Source organism: Pelophylax lessonae (assembly GCF_965119305.1).
Source record: "Pelophylax lessonae genome assembly, chromosome: 1".
NCBI lineage: Eukaryota > Metazoa > Chordata > Amphibia > Anura > Ranidae > Pelophylax > Pelophylax lessonae.
Genome location: NC_138768.1, coordinates 668,230,753 through 668,247,374, shown reverse-complemented (window position 1 = coordinate 668,247,374; position 16,622 = coordinate 668,230,753). Strand labels below are relative to the sequence as shown.

The window sequence follows — 16,622 nt, the reverse complement described above, 5'->3', positions numbered from 1 at the left end:
AAGGCCCCAAAAATTAGCACACATGGGTTTACCTGACTGCTAAGAACGTTGTATTCTGTGGCTGAAGGTACATTAGGCATTCACAGGATACAGAAGTGTCGGCCATAAAAGGCCCCAAAAATTAGGCATTCAATGGACATGAAATGCCTTTTATGCCGCTGTATTTGCCGAAGACAAGGACCATGAATTGTGGGTGGATGGCGGTCTGGCAGATATTTGTGGCCTGTCATGAGGAATTTAAATGAAACATGGTTTACTGGTCACATGTGTGGAATTCCTCAGAGATCCATGCCTCATTCATTTTTATAAATGTGAGGTAGTCTACACTGTCATGAGCTAAGCGAGTGTGCTTATCTGTCACGATCCCCCCTGCTGCGCTGGACGTCCTTTCGGACAGGACACTGGACGGGGGGCAAGCCAACAGTTTCATTGCAAATTGTGCAAGCTCTGGCCAGAGGTCAAGCCTGCCCACCCAGTAGTTCAGGGGTTCATCACTCCTCAGAGCATCCACATCGGCCGTTAACTCGATGTAGTCGGACACCTGTCAATCTAGGCGTTCCCTGATGCTGGATCTGGAGTACAGCTGTCGATGGGTCGGCTGAAAGAAGGATCTCATATCTGAAGTGAACGATACATCTTCAAACCGCCCTCTTCTTGCAGGTGCTGTTGGATTGCTACCCGCAACTGTCTCTCTGTGACTGGAAATTCCTCTGCCAGCGCACGCAAAAGCAGCATTTCTCACAGCAAGGCCTGGAAGTGCTGCATTCTGACCGCCCTCTGTGATGGTGGTAACATTTCCTCCATTTTTTGTTTGTACCGGGGGTCTTAGTACGTTGCCACCCAGTACTGGTCCTTGCCCTTTATGCTTTTTATACGTGGGTCCCCCTTAAAACACTGGAGCATTAAGGCCCCCATTCGCACTAAATTGAATGCAGTGTAGTGGCCTGGCTCCAGCTCATCATCCAGGATAATCTCGTCCTCCTTTTCCTCCCCCCATCCACGGATAACACCAGGGATCCCAGACAGGTTTAAAGCATGCTCTTCTTGCTGCTCCTCATCCGCCCCATCCTCCTCTGACTTCTCTTCAGACTCCTGTTGTTGACTTGCCTCAGATGGAGTAGCACCCCCTGGGAATTCATCCAACATTGCGACTTCCTCATCTTCCTGCTCCTGCTCCTCGATGGCTTGATCAATGACACGATGCAATGCATGCTCCAGAAAGAAGGCATAAGGTACGATGTCACTGATGGCGCCCTGGCCCTGACCGACCAGTTTGGTGATTTCCTCAAATGGCCACAGAAGTCTGCATGCGTCGCGCATAAGCAGCCACTGGCGAGGTGGAAAAAACCCAAGCTCCCCAGAACCTGTCCGGCCGCAGAGTTTGTTCATACAGGTAGTCGTTAACTGCTGGAGCAGCCTATCAAGTATATGCAACGTTGAGTTCCATCGCGGCGGGCAGTCACAAATAAGACGCCTGACGGGCAGGTTTTGTCGCCGCTGAATGTCAGCAAGGCGAGCCATGGCTGTGTAAGATCTTCTGAAATGGCCCGAGATTTTCCTGCTGCAAGACGTCCTGGACCCCAGGGTATTTGGCATAATGAGTCAAGGTGGTGAGGGGCATCTTAGAGAGGCACTTACCCAACAGCAGACCAGTTCATCTTCGTTGGAAGTCTTGGAGCAGAGCGCAGCAGGCACAGAAGAATTCAGAACCTCTTAAATCTAGGTGCAAAGGTATACCATCAGCAATGCAAAACACTAGTAGAAAGAGAATAAGAAGAGGGAGAGAGAGGAGAAAAGTACTTTAACGCAACCACACCAGACGTCAAAGTGTTTGATATCATCCAAACCATTCAAAAAACAGCCTTCTCTAAGTAAGAGTAGGGGGTTCCGCTCGGGAGAGTGTTCGATAACATGTCTCCAGAGCGGGAGGAGGGGCAAGAGTACCACCCCGACCTCAAAGGCCCGAATAAAAAATCTAGTACAGGCCAAAGAAGTACATAATAATGTGCAAAAGGTAAGCAGTAGCAAATTCAAAACTCTAGAGGGAGAAGGATAGGGTAGTCCAAAAATGCAAAGGGAGACTGGAGAGTGGTCAAAGCCTCTTCTTTTTTTTTTTTTTTTTTTTTAAAAGGGGAGAGGGAATGGAGGAAGTTTGTGTCAGTCTCTATGCTGTCGTCTTGTTTCGTTTTCCATAGAGTAGATGGTGGGGCATGGAGCCAGTATGTAGGAGATGGCATAACTGGCCGTAGGGAATGCATCTGAGATACGGGAACAGTTCAAGCGAGCGTCGAAAAAGTCACAGGCTTCTTGTTTGAAGGTCGCAGGGATCTTCAGAAAATCAGGAAGGAAGTTCCATAAGTGGATGGACAGAGGTAAACTGCTAATGTTCTGAGGTCCCATCAACTAACTAGGAGGGTCATTTCTGGACTTGACTTTATGCCATATAGGGGACAGTGGGCTTGCAGGTTGCGAGCGTTTGGAAGAGCTGGATGCATTATCAGGTGGTGTGGGAGAGGGGTCCTGAGAGATTAAGTGTAGCCGTAACAGAATTTGTTCCCCTTCTTGGAAAGAGGCAAAGGAATTGGATTTTTGTTTGAATTCAAATTTCAGGCCAAACTGAAAGAGCCACCAATATTTAACATCCTTATTTGAAAGAATGTTGAGCAATGGCTTGATAGTTCTGCATTTTTCGGTTGTGGCTGGAGATAGATCAGTGAAGATTTTTATTGGTTTACCCTGGAAGCTGATCTGGTTAAGAGAGCGAGCCCTTTTCATTACCTCCTCTTTGATGCCATAATGGGATTGACGATGATGTCCCTGGGTAGGCCATCTTTCCTGGGGGGCTGCAGAGCCCTGTGGGCATGATCCAGTTCCAGTTTGTGTTGAGGGATATCAGGTATTATATCCTTTATCAGGTTCTGGACTGTCTCAGAGATATTAGTGACTGTTTCAGGGATGCCCCTGATTCTAAAGTTATAGCGTCTGCTGCAATTTTCCAAATTGTCAATTTTTTGCAACGCAGCTTCCAGCTGGGTATGGAGTTCCTGCAGTCTGTCAGTGTTCGGATTGGTTCTAGTGATGGTGTGATCGAGTTTCAATTCGTGACCCAATATTTATTAAATCCGCCTTAATTTCCCCCGTGATTCTGGTGGCTGTAAGTGAAAGGCCTCTATCCAACATTTCTGCAAACTTTGCAAATAAAGCATCCACCTGTGTAAGGTTAGATGGAGAAAGTCCGGAAAGGTGCGGAAGGGCCTGTAAATGGCTGAGGGATGGCTCCCGCGGCATGCATGCTGCGTGTTCCATCATGAGGCCCGGGAGGGATTCCGTTGAAGGTGGGGGAGGCCGTATGGGAAAGCGGAGATAAGCCTGGTATGGCTGTGCTGCCCTTATTTTGGAGCTGTGTTGCTGGTACGGGCACGGGTGAAGTGAGTTGCGTGTCGTTTGCCATCTGATGGCTGATCCTGGCCTACCTTTCTCTGCTGGAAAGGAATCCGTGAGATGTCGGCGGGCTGTCCCCATGGACATTAGATGCTTCCTCAAGGTCTCCGCTGCTGAATGCTGCCTTTCAGGGCGCTGGCGATGGGGCCGGATGCTGGCCGGGGCGGGACGGAGCTCCTGAGCTAGGCGTCCATCTCAGGGGCTGCCACGCATGCACCTCCCACAGGAGATTTCTTGATATACAAGTAGCATGTCACAACTGAGTATAAAAAAGAGAGGCGCCTCTAAGTGTAGCAATATATTTACATTTAATGAAGGTATAATATTTAGCATCTCACATGGTTAATGATTAAAACAGGCACATCTAAGTATGCAGTATCTGAGGTAAAGCTGTCCACATAGTCCTCCACACTGCCATCTACGTCATCCCTTCCATGCTGCGCTCCAAGAGTGCTTCAAGCCTCAATTTCAGATTGCTTTACTGCAGGGTAGTATTCCCAGTCGCAATTGCAGACTGACAGCGGAAGATGGTCTATGTGGACAGCTTTACCCTGTATGCCTGCATATGTAGATTTGCCTCTTTTTATCATCAACCATGTGAGTTGCTAAATGTTGTACCTTCAATAAAAGTTACCATATTGCTACACTTAGAGGCGCCTCTCTTCTCTTTTGTACTCTGTAGCTCCTGCTGGATTTTGCTTCTAATCCGTTTGTGGAAGCTGCCATTTGTGAATGAATGGCTGTTTTATGGTTATATTGCTATAATCTTTGTATATAGACTATAAACTGAAAGACTTATGAATAAATGGTTGTGGAACGAATCATCTCTGAGTCTCCACTCTCTATTATTTCTTATGGGGAAATTCGCTTTGATAGTGGAGTGGATTGGATTACAAGCATGTTTCCGGAACTAATTCTGCTCGAAATCCAAGTTTTTTTTTTTCTGTAATCACTGATCAAAAAAAAAATTGTATTACCATGCAGGTTTTACACCACCTTGGTAGGTGCAACAAACTGTGCATTTACAATTAAAACATAGAACTATTGCCTTAAGGCAGTGGTTTAGAGACGAGTGCAAGTATGTTATGTTATGAAGATCAGTATTTGCCTCATAATGGGTTTTATGACTATTTTTAGGCATATATCAGTTCATTGTAAACCTATATACTGAATGTTTCATATGTTACAGTTTAGATAATGGTCTTGCAGTCAGATTCTTGTCCTTTACATCTTTGTGTAATATGTATTACCATTCTTTCATAAGATTGAGAACTTTTGTGAATACCATTTTTGGAGGCGCATTTTATTGCTATAAGGTTTTATTTTTTTGTTTTATTATACATGGCATTACTGGTATTATTTTATAATATAAGGTCAAATGCAGCACTAATGTTCTGCAAAGAGACAGAGATTGATAATCGGTAAAGAATGGACCACTAATGTGATTTATATCTATAGATTTTATGTCAGGTATGAAAAGTTGCTCTTCAAATTGTAAAGGCTGATCCATTAGACCATTAGGAAGCACTTGAAAGCATTTATTACCTCTCTGCCTGCCTATTTTGAAAATGCACTTTTTTTATATTGGTTGGATGTTTGTTTAGTACATTTTTACATAATTGTATTTATCTGTTATGTACGTACAGATGATTTTTTTGAATTGTAGATGTCTATTTTGCAATATAGAATGCCCTGTAAGCCTCTGTGCCCTTAGTCAAATCAGTTAATTACTTCAGGGTTCTAAATTCCATGAAAGGCCTTGCACTACGGTTTATGCATTGTAACCATTACTTTTTTACAGCATGTAGTTTTCGACTCCCTACCCATCATCCAGCCTAGAACACAAGATTCCCCTTTTTCCTAGCATAGGTGGCCCTACCGATGTCTATGCTATCACTAGTATAGTTCTGAGCATCATCTGATCATTCATCAACAGTAGGTATAGGCGGTCCCGGGTCACAAACAAGAAAGGGACTGTAGGTTTGTTCTTAAGTCGAATTTGCAAGTCGGAACTGGTACATTTTTTAAGTTTAGCTCCAGCCAAAATCATTTTTAAGTTTTTTTGGATAGCATAGGGAAGGGTTAACACCCCTGTACCATTTGTTTTACTTTCTGTTCGCCTCATTTTCTGTCCCTATGACAACTGTATTTTGAAAAATTTGGGTTTTTTGTGGAAACCAGGATTAGTGATAAAGCTTCAGGGGAGACACCTTTTTCAAATGAGAACAGTATTGAATATCCCTTCCTAGGGGTAGATTTCTACTCACTTCCTGTTGTGTCCCTCAGTTTGTAAGTAGGAGTCATTTGTAAATCGGATGTTTGTAACCCGGGGACCGCCTGTATAGCTTTATGCAGAATGTATACTAGTGATGGGTACATTACTAGCAGTACTACATGCATATTAGGTCACAATTTAAACAATGTCCTGTAGATAAAACAATTATGCATTTTTTAGTCTTGACAAAAAAAAATCTGTTTCCTAAACATATTGCATTAGAAATTTTTGAAGAGGCTTACAAAATATGAATTTGTGGTTTTATGCACCCAGATGTTGATGATTACACAAATTGAATACAATGCTTTTTAAATTGATCCCCAGTAGCTACCCCACACATCTCTGAACAAAAACTCACAGTAAGCCTAGTAGACCCATACAGTCCAATGATCTCAATGAGTGCTATTGTATGAAAGGTACAGTGGGTACGGAAAGTATTCAGACCCCCTTAAATTTTTCACTCTTTGTTATATTGCAGCCATTTGCTAAAATCATTTAGGTTCATTCTTCTTCCTCATGAATGTACACATAGCACCCCATACTGACAGAAAAACACAGAATTGTTGACATTGTTGCAGATTTATTAAAAAAGAAAAACTGAAATACCACATTGTCCTAAGTATTCAGACCCTTTGCTCAGTATTTAGTAGAAGCCCCCTTTTGATCTAATACAGCCAGGAGTCTTTTTGGGAAAGATGCACCAAGTCTTTCACACCTGGATTTGGGGATCCTCTGCCATTCCTCCTTGCAGATCCTCTCCAGTTCTGTCAGGTTGGATGGTAAACGTTGGTGGACAGCCATTTTTAGGTCTCTCCAGAGATGCTCAATTGGGTTTAAGTCAGGGCTCTGGCTGGGCCATTCAAGAACAGTGACGGAGTTGTTGTGAAGCCACTCCTTCGTTATTTTAGCTGTGTGCTTAGGGTCATTGTCTTGTTGGAAGGTAAACCTTCGGCCCAGTCGAGGTCCAGAGCACTCTGGAGAAGGTTTTTGTCCAGGATATCCCTGTACTTGGCCGCATTCATCTTTCCCTCGTTTGCAACCAGTCGCCCTGTCCCTGCAGCTGAAAAATACCCCCACAGCATGATGCTGCCACCACCATGCTTCACTGTTGGGACTGTATTGGACAGGTGATGAGCAGTGCCTGGTTTTCTCCACACATACCGCTTAGAATTAAGGCCAAAAAGTTCTATTTTGGTCTCATCAGACCAGAGAATCTTATTTCTCACCATCTTGGAGTCCTTCAGGTGTTTTTTTTTAGCAAACTCCATGCGGGCTTACATGTGTCTTACACTGAGGAGAGGCTTCCGTCGGGCCACTCTGCCATAAAGCCCCGACTGGTGGAGGGCTGCAGTGATGGTTGACTTTCTACAACTTTCTCCCATCTCCTGACTGCATCTCTGGAGCTCAGCCACAGTGATCTTTGGGTTCTTCTTTACCTCTCTCACCAAGGCTCTTCTCCCCCGATAGCTCAGTTTGGCCGAACGGCCAGCTCTAGGAAGGGTTCTGGTCGTCCCAAACGTCTTCCATTTGAGGATTATGACGGCCCCTGTGCTCTTAGGAACCTTAAGTGCAGCAGAAATCTTTTTGTAACCTTGGCCAGATCTGTGCCTTGCCATAATTCTGTCTCTGAGCTCTTCAGGCAGTTCCTTTTGACCTCATGATTCTCATTTGTTCTGACATGCATTGTGATCTGGAAGGTCTTATATAGACAGGTGTGTGGCTTTCCTAATCAAGTCCAATCAGTATAATCAAACACCGCTGGACTCAAATGAAGGTGTAGAACCATCTCAAGGATGATCAGAAGAAATGGAAAGCACCTGAGTTAAATATATGAGTGTCACAGCAAAGGGTCTGAATACTTAGGACCATGTGATATTTCAGTTTTTCTTTTTTAATAAATCTGCAACAATGTCAACAATTCTGTCTTTTTCTGTCAGTATGGGATGCTATATGTACATTCATGAGGAAGAAGAATGAACCTAAATGATTTTAGCAAATAGCTGCAATATAACAAAGAGTGTAAAATTTAAGGGGGTCTGAATACTTTCCGTACCCACTGTATATGGGGCTTTAGTGCTTCAATGGAGTAGGAGCTTAGTGCTCTGTAAAGTGGCAGCTACAAACCATGCTACTCCTGACACTTTTTGAATGATGGCTTCAAAGGTAAATATGAACCCATGACTTTCAGAGTCACTCAGTAGTGATCTCTGCAAACTCTGCCCTTGTTAGCTTTGTATTTATGTGACTTAAATAATATCTCTCAAGTATTGATAAACCAAAATCTAAATGTGCACATATATTATGTAAAATCTGATGTTTTAAGAAGGTTTTGTTATTTTCTTCCAGTCACTTTGTGCACAGTATTCTGCAGACAAGAGAGAAGATGAAAAGATGTGTGATCATTTAATAAGGGCAGCCAAGTACAGAGATCATGTGACTGCAACCCAACTTGTACAAAAAATTATCAATATTCTCACAGATAAACATGGAGCTTGGGGAAATTCTTCATCAAGGTATGAAAACATTTTTTTGACCATTTTTTAATTTATTTAATAAATGCTGAATATTACCTGTCGATTTAAGTTCATTTAAAACATGCAACACTAAATCACTGGAGAAAGGGAAAGGAGCAAGTAGAACTTTTAAAGGTTAAGGCTGTCAACAATAGATGTAAGATACCAGTAGGTTATTGAAATCAACATTTCTCAATAACCAAACACCAGCATTGGGAGTTTCCTTATTAAAAATTTAATTTCTCTTTCGTTCGTTGACACAGCTCCTCATCTTCTAGACTACGTGGGTTATACTGCGCCCCTACAGGAGTAGGACACTAGGCAGAAAAGAACTTGACTACGCCTATGGGGCAGTCCCAGGGGGTATACTCCCACTCTCTGCCATAGGTTTTTTTCTGCCTAGTCAGGAGTAAGGACCTAGTTCCTTGCTGTAATTCCTGGTCATGGCGATTTTTTTTTTTTTTAAATGGAATTTTTTCTCTCTTTATTTTTTTGTTCCTACAATCATTTGGCGGACTTGGCGACGAACTGGATAATCTAGATCCAGAGGGTCCCTCCAGTCTGGCCAGTGAATGTGTGCAGACTGTAGCTCCACGCTAGGTCGGCTTCGACATAGCCCCACTGGACGGGGGCTGGTCTGCGAGTTAAACCTCTCGCGAGGGCGCGTACAATCTGGCTTCGGCCTGAGTTGCAGCATTCCTCCAGGCCAACAGCACTCACAGTACGATGGAGCGGTGGTCTGTCCGGAGCGATGCCCACCCTGTTCCTGGTGTGGTAAGTAGCTGTCCCCCCTCTACCCCTGGAGGGTTTTAAGGTGGGAATTAGTCCCGCCCTGGGATGGTCAGACCCCTGGGCTCCCCTCCTTCCCAGGCAGCCCCCCTCCCTTCTCAGTGATCTTGTACGGCCTTGGTCACCCCCCCATCTGCCCCCTCCTCCCCAATGGGTGGATATACCTTTTAAGGACGGTCTGGGGTGTTGATCTGGCGATTGGGGGGTGGACGGGGAGTGAGCCACCAGTGACCGGACAATCAAACTCTGTAAGGGGGCTGGACCTGGCAGGGGTGCCTGCCAGGGCCCCCCTTCCTGTTGGTATAGTTTTAGCATTCCTGGGATTCCCCCTGGGAGCTGCGTGGGGCCGAAATTTTCTTGTAACTTTACATGCTATACATCGGGGGCCATGTTTGTGTAGCCTCGGTGGCCATGTTCCTGTGGTTTCCCATTGAACATAGCGGCAGCCATGTTTTTTAAGCCGGATGGGCAGTGATCGGCGGTGGGAGCCCCTTCTCAGCCCTTGGTGCTGATCCCTGGATATTTCTCTTCCTGTTCGCCACATAATGTGCAGTTAGCTGCTACAGCAGAGAAAGGGATTCTTTATTTTCCTTTCTCTGCTGTAGCAGCGGTAGTGCTCTGTGCTGGGCCTTGTGGTGCCACCAGCGCGGTGAGATGTCCCTTGCTGTGTGATACACTTTTTTTTTTGTGTTGGTTCCTCTCTCCCATTAATAGTCCCTGGAGCATATTTGACCACATGATCCCCTCTCGGAGGCTGCTGGGCTCTCTGGGTCCCGACATGTGCCGACCACCAGCGCTTCCTCCGCTTTGCTGTGGGCTAAGAGCATTATCAGTTTGTGGTGTTACCCTTTGGTCTCGCATCCGCTCCTAGGGTCTTCACAAAAGTATTTGCCCCAGTGCTAGCATTGTTGCATCAGTGGGGGATCGCTGTACTGGGTTACCTGGATGATCTGCTTTTGCAAGCAGAGTCTCCGACTGCTCTTGTGGACAACTTGGAGATTACTCTGTGAACTCTGCGGAAGTTCGGTTCTTTTCTGAATCTTCAGAAGTCTGCTCTGGTTCTGTCCTCCAGTCTGGACTATCTGGGACTGACTCTGGACTCGGCCTCAGCCAGGGTGTTTCTTCCTCTGGAAAAACCCCAGAAATTGCAGGAGGCAATTCAGCTTCTGCTATCCAGCAGACGGTCATCTCTTCGGACTTGCATGCGGGAGCGGAGTCTGATACGGTCTACCTTTTGAAGCGGTCCAGTTTGCTCAGTTCCACACGAGATCTCTGCAAAAAGAGATCCTGGTAAAATGAACCAAAATTTCTCAGTCTCTAGACAATCTGATCCTGTTGAGCCGGAGTACGAGAGGGTCCCTGTTTTGGTGGCTTTGTTCTCCGGCACTTTGTCAATGAAAATATTTTCTTCTTCTGTACTGGACGGTCGTCCCCACCGATGCCAACCTGTCCGGGTGGGGAGGCATCCTCCGCATGGATTGTGCTCAAAGGGTGTGGACTCAGGAAGAGTCCAGGCTACCTATCAATGTACTGGAACTCTGAGCGATCAGACATTGTCTGGCTCATTGGACGATTCGTCTTCAGGGGTGTCCGGTTTGATTTCAGTCGAACAATGCCAAGGCCGTGGCTTATGTCAATCACCAAGGGGGGACAAGAAGTGCCTTGGTGGCTCAGGAAGTAGCTGGTATTCTAAGGTGGGCAGAAAATTTCGTTCCAGCCCTCTCTGCTGTGCACATTCCAGGGGTGGAATATTGGCAAGTGGATTTCCTCAGTCGACTGGTGTTGGACCAGGGGGAATGTTCACTTCATCCAGAGGTGTTTCATCTGCTGTGTCTCCGGTGGGGTACCCCTGAGGTGGATCTGTTGGTCTCTTGTCTCAACAGGAGAGTACAGGGGTTTGTGGCACGGCCTTGGGATCCTCTAGCCGATGCCACAGTCGCCTTAGTGGCTCCTTAGTGTCGGTATCATCTGATTTACACCTTTCCTCCTCTGAAGCTTCTGCCAAGACTCCTGCGCAGAATTGAGGCTGAAGGGATTCCAGTCATTCTAGTGGCTCCAGACTAGCTTCGTTGGTCTTGGTATGCCGATCTGTTACGGCTGGTTGCCATTGCTCCTTGGAGACTTCCTCTCAAGCTTTAAAGTCGCTGGTTTTAACGGCTTGGTTGTTGAAAACCAGGTGCTGAAGGATAGAGGTTTGTCTGAATCGGTGGTTCCTATGCTCTTAACGGCTAGAAAACCTACCTCTAGGAAAATTCATTACACTTGGAAGATGTACATTGCATGATGTGAGTTTCCTGGGGTTCTCCCTCGCTCCTTTTCGGTGGATCGGATCTTGGCTTTCCTCCAACAGTGGGTTGAACAGCGATTGGCCTTGAGTACCATCAAGAGCCAGGTTTCGGCCTTGGTGGTTCTCTTTCAGCATCCATTGGCCACGCATTCCTTGGTGCGTACCTTTATCCAGGGAGTGTGACACTTCGCTCCTCCAGTACGGTCTCCATTGCTGCCGTGGGATCTCAATTTGGTGTTTTCAGTTCTCCAGAAGCCTCCTTTTGAAAATATTCGAGTGGCCTTTTTGGTGGCTATTACTTCTGTGTGCAGGGTGTCAGAGCTGGTGGCGCTGTCTTGTCGTTTACCTTACCTGGTGATTCACAGGGATAAGGTGTTTTTTTGTCCATGTTCGTCATTCCTTCCAAAGGTCTTCTCTGATTTTGATTTGAATTTTATTTGAATTTTATTTGAAGACGTGTTGCCTTCCCTGTGTCCCAGGCCCCAGCATCCTAAGGAAATTGCCTTGCATTCCCTGGATGTGGTTTGGGCAATCAGGGTGTTCAGGCAGCTTACAGAGTCTTTTAGGAAGTCAGACTCACTATTTGTCTTCCATGGATGGACCTCGCGAAGGGTTGGCTGCTTCTGCTGCGACCATTTTCAGATGGATCAGACACAGTGATTCAGACTTATTTCATTAAGGGTTAGGTTCCTCCTTTTCCTGTTAAGGCGCACTCTACTCGGGTGCTTCCTGCCTCCTGGGCCTTCCGTCATCAGGCGTCAGTAATGCAGGTTTGGAAGGCAGCTACCTGGTCATCTGTGCACACGTTCACAAAGTTTTATAAGGTGGCTGTGTTGACCTCTGCGGATGTTTCCCTTGGCTGTAAAGTTTTGCAGGCTGCTGTTTAGAGGACTTGGTCCTCTTTGAGGCTATTTTTTATTTTTTTCAGGTGAGCTCCAGTTGTTTTATGGTTGAGTTCCATGTTACCTGGTTGGCTATGGTTTAGCCTTGGGAAGTATTTTGCTGTTCCCACCCCTCATGTTTGACACTGCTTTGGGACGTCCCACGTAGTCAAGAAGATGAGGAGCTGTTTATCAATGAACGAAAGAGAAAATGTGATTTTTGTCTTAACCGTAAAATCCATTTCTCTGATGTTCATTGAAGGACACAGCACCCACTCCTCTATGGAGTTGTTTTTTTTTTTTTTTTTTTTTCTTCTGACACTGCTTAAAAAAACTTGCTTGTACCTATAGCAGAGAGTAGGAGTATATACCCTGGGACTGCCCTGGCTAGTGTTCTACTCCTGTAGGGGGCAGAATAACCCACGTAGTCAAGAAGGTGAGGAGCTGTGTCCATCAATGAACCTCAGAGAAATGGATTTTACGGTAAGTCAAAAAATCTAATTATACAGACTTGCTTAACCACTTGCCGACTGCCCCACGCACATTTACTGCGGCAGGGCTCGGCGATCTACGTGATTATCTGCACGCGATCTCCCCACCGGGGCTGCGCTCCTGCTGTGATAAAACACAGCGGGAGCCAGACCACAGGAGGAGCGGGCTTGATCTGCCGGCCTCCTGAGATCTTCAGAGACTGACAGGAGGGCCGTCTGCCTATTTAAAAAAAGCAGGGGGCTCTCCTGTCACACAGGCACAGTGAGATTGTGTGACCGATCTCTGTGTGCCTGTCACAGAGCCCCCCCCCCCCCCACAGTTAGCAAGCATATTTAGGCTTGCATTTAACCCCTTGATCACCCCTAGTATTAAAATCTTCCCTTCCAGTGTCATTTATACAGTAACAGTGCATATTATTTAGCACTGATTACTGTATTAATGTCACTGGTCCCCATAAAGTGTCACCCAGTGTCAGATTTTGTCCGCAACAATGTCGCAGTCCCGCTAGAAATCACTGATCGCCGTCCTTACTAATAAAATAAATTAATAAATAAGTCCAAAATCTATCCCATAGTTTGTAAACGCGATAAAGTTTGCGCAAACCAATTAAAATAACGCTTTTTGGGAATTTTTTTTACCAAAAATATGTAGCCGAATACAAATTGGCCTAAACTGATAAAAAAAAAATAGATTTTTTAAATTTTTTTTATTGGGAATGTTTTATAGCCGAAAGTAAAAAATATTGTTTTTTTTTTTTTTTTTTTTTTTTTTTCAAAATTGTCGCCCTTTTTTTGTTGATAGCGCAAAATCTAAAAACCGCAGAGGTGTCAAATACCACCAAAAGAAAGCTCTATTTGTGGGAAAAAAATATAAATTGTTTTTGGGTACAGCATCGCACGACCGCGCAAAGTGATGCAGTGCCGAATCGCAAAAAAAATGGCCTGGTCATTAAGGGGGTAAAACCTTTCAGAGCTGAAGTGGTTAATGCCATTCTCTAAATGAGCAGGTGATATGACTGGACATACTGGAAACCAAAGGACCCACAAAATTATATCAACCTATGCTCCTCACTTACAGTATGCTTCTATTTTACTATACCATGTCCCTGTTTTGATAAGTTTGAGCCTCCTTTCACCCAAAAACCTTGACCATGATACTAAAAGAACTGTCAGGAGGTAAACTAATGGTTTATCAAAATACACTAGCAAAAAGGTTTATTAAAATTTGAAATAGTATAGTTATTCAGATTTTGAACAGGTTTGCACTAATGTATGAAAAATATGTTGTGTAATCCAGGAGTTATACTCCTTGCATTTCCTTAACAAAATACTTTTTTTTTCCTAATGGCGAAAATGTGTATATTGGTACTTGGCCTCTATTTCTAGGTGCACAATATAGAAGGTAGGTAGTTGTTTTGGCAATCAACACAGTAGCCAGATGTGCCAAAGAATAAAATGTTTGATTTATTACAAAGCCAACAATAGAGAATAACATACTAGGACAACAAAACCTGGCCTAATGTTAGTAATTGTCTCGCACAGCCTTTCTCTACCTTTTTTCTTCAAACAAACCTTTAAAATAATTTTCAGGGATCCCCTGCTAAAATAAATTTATTGGTGGTCTTTAGGAAAATGCTCCTTAAATGTATGGTCATTGAGAAGAATGCCCCCCTTACAGACAAAATCATTGGTGTCTGAAAAGTGGCATCTCCCCAATACCATACAGACACTATCAGATGGGAGGTAAATCAGCTACAGCGCAATGAACCCTTAACCAACCTTTGGAGGAGCCCTAGCATTCCTCGGAGCTCTGGGTGAGAATTGCTAGCATAGTGCATAATTTTTGCCTGTCTGTCATTCTTGACCCTCTTGCTTTGAGCTACTAATCTGAACAAATATGCAGGTCAAGGATTCTGCCTCTCCAGGTCTTTATACATATTCCGGGTCCATGATTCCAAATACTAAAGCCAGACCATTAGCATTGCAGTCAGGCAGCTAGAAATTTTTGGTGCATAGAGCAAGTCTCCACATCGCATGTCCGACAACGAATATGCACAAGCTTGTTCTAAGTCAGTGACTCCTCAAGCATTCTGAAGGAGTAGGCTGCCATCATGCACCAATCTCTTGAGTTTCTGTCCTGCTGTACATAATCATTCCCTTTTTGGCACTGCGGGTGCGGCCTTCCGTTGGTTCTGGATGAAAGCTCTTTTTTTTTTTTTTTTTTTTTTTACGTTAACCACTAGACTAGAATAATATAGCTGGGAATGGCAAATGTTACCTACTTAACTGGAATAGGGCAGAAATTTGCAATCAATGTGTAAGTCCATGTAGAAAGGTATAGGCGTTTGTAAGCAACATGAATGTTGTCGTCATTATTTATTAATTGTGTATTTTGCTGTTTGAACTAGTCATTTCATAGGACATTTTTCATAACCTACATAAATATTATACTGTATAAAATTTGTTGATCAAAGGTGCAGTCAGTCTATTTGAGTGGGTTAATAGGGTTTAATAGCATGAGTTGTAGCATGCTATATTTATCTTGTTTTACAGATGAGGGCATTATGAGAGGAATCTAAATGCAATTCACCTAACTGAATTCTGAGCTCTGCTAATATTATTTTCTGTGTGTACTTGAATATGTGGATTTTAGTTTTGCAGTGGTGCCAATGGTAAATTGGTTTAATTTTTCTTGTGTATGTAAATCATTTTTGCTTTTAAACAGGAACATTATACTTTTTTTTCCAATTTAGCACTGCAAGTGTTAACACAATTTTGCTTCATGTCTTTTAGTAAATTGAATCTCCCAAGGATTTTGGTTTAATTTCATTTATGCTATTTTCATTCTTTTCTGTCCTTTGGAATTCATATCGCTTGCTTGTTGCCAGGACCTGGAGCCTTAATACTTTCCCATTAATGTCATTTATTTTGTTTCAGTATTGATGGCTTTCCTAATGCCGTCTGATCAGTAGGCTGCAATGCTGGCAGCTGGCCCAGGATCGGCAGTGGTTTTAATAAATCACAATCAGACCCATGCCATTACATCAATATTTTTAGTCAATTATAGAGAAGGTCAGGTGCTGCATTCGGCAATGACACTCCAGCATGTGGCATTTTGAGAAAACATCTGGTGCTGTAACCAAGATGCAGGTTAGGAGGAATGGGAAAAAATAGGATTGGCCATTTGAGGCAGATCAAATGAAATCTGCATTATTATAGGCAAACCACAGATGATTACATGTTGTTTTTTTTTTTTTTTTTTTAACATGATGTGGTTATTACACCTAATTCTGTTATACATAAAAAGATTCCCAGGTTCCATTTCAATGAAAATATTCTTTTCTCTGAAGCAGATGGGATTTGTTGTTTCCTCACAGCAGGCATCTAATATCTTTTGACACCTGGTGACCTGTCTGAATGCAATTTGTGTCTTAATATGGGGCTTACACAAGCTGCTGCTACAGAAAGTCAACATGTTCTTTATTCCTTGAGATTTGTGCAGTGTTTTTTTTTTTCTTCTTCTAACACAGTGAGTGAAAGTATTCAGCTCACATAGCATTGGTGAATATTTGCCCTTTGCTGTCACTATTTTTTTTCTTTTAAATTCCAAGCAGTTACAGATTCACAAAGTAAAAAATGTAGCTGCCATCCACTACCTGTTCATACATTAATGTCATTGATGTGAGGCTCAGGTGAAAAGAAGAAGCAACGTGATAAGGAACAGTGGATTAAGCAAAAAAAAAAAACTTCCCGAAATAAACGGAGTGCAGGAGCAATTTTTTTTCATCCACACACTATGCACCTAACAGGCATTGTGTTTATTTGGGTCAGGAGACAAATCATCTTTCATGTAGATGACACCTGGTAAAGTGGCTGAATGCAAGAAGGATGAGAAGAGATGATGGAGAACAGTAGATGAAAGTCTCTGAGGACAGGCTACCCTTT

General features: G+C 43.8%; 1 protein-coding gene across 2 annotated transcripts in view; it reads left to right on the top strand.

Annotated features, from left to right (window-relative positions):
• LRBA (LPS responsive beige-like anchor protein) overlaps nt 1–16,622 on the top strand; it is a 1,198,938-nt gene that overhangs the window by 562,498 nt on the left and 619,818 nt on the right. For both annotated transcript variants that reach the window (XM_082258080.1, XM_082258079.1), the window contains exon 36: nt 8,063–8,229. In XM_082258080.1, coding sequence (XP_082114206.1) covers nt 8,063–8,229 — 167 coding nt within the window. The remainder of the gene's footprint in view (nt 1–8,062; nt 8,230–16,622) is intronic.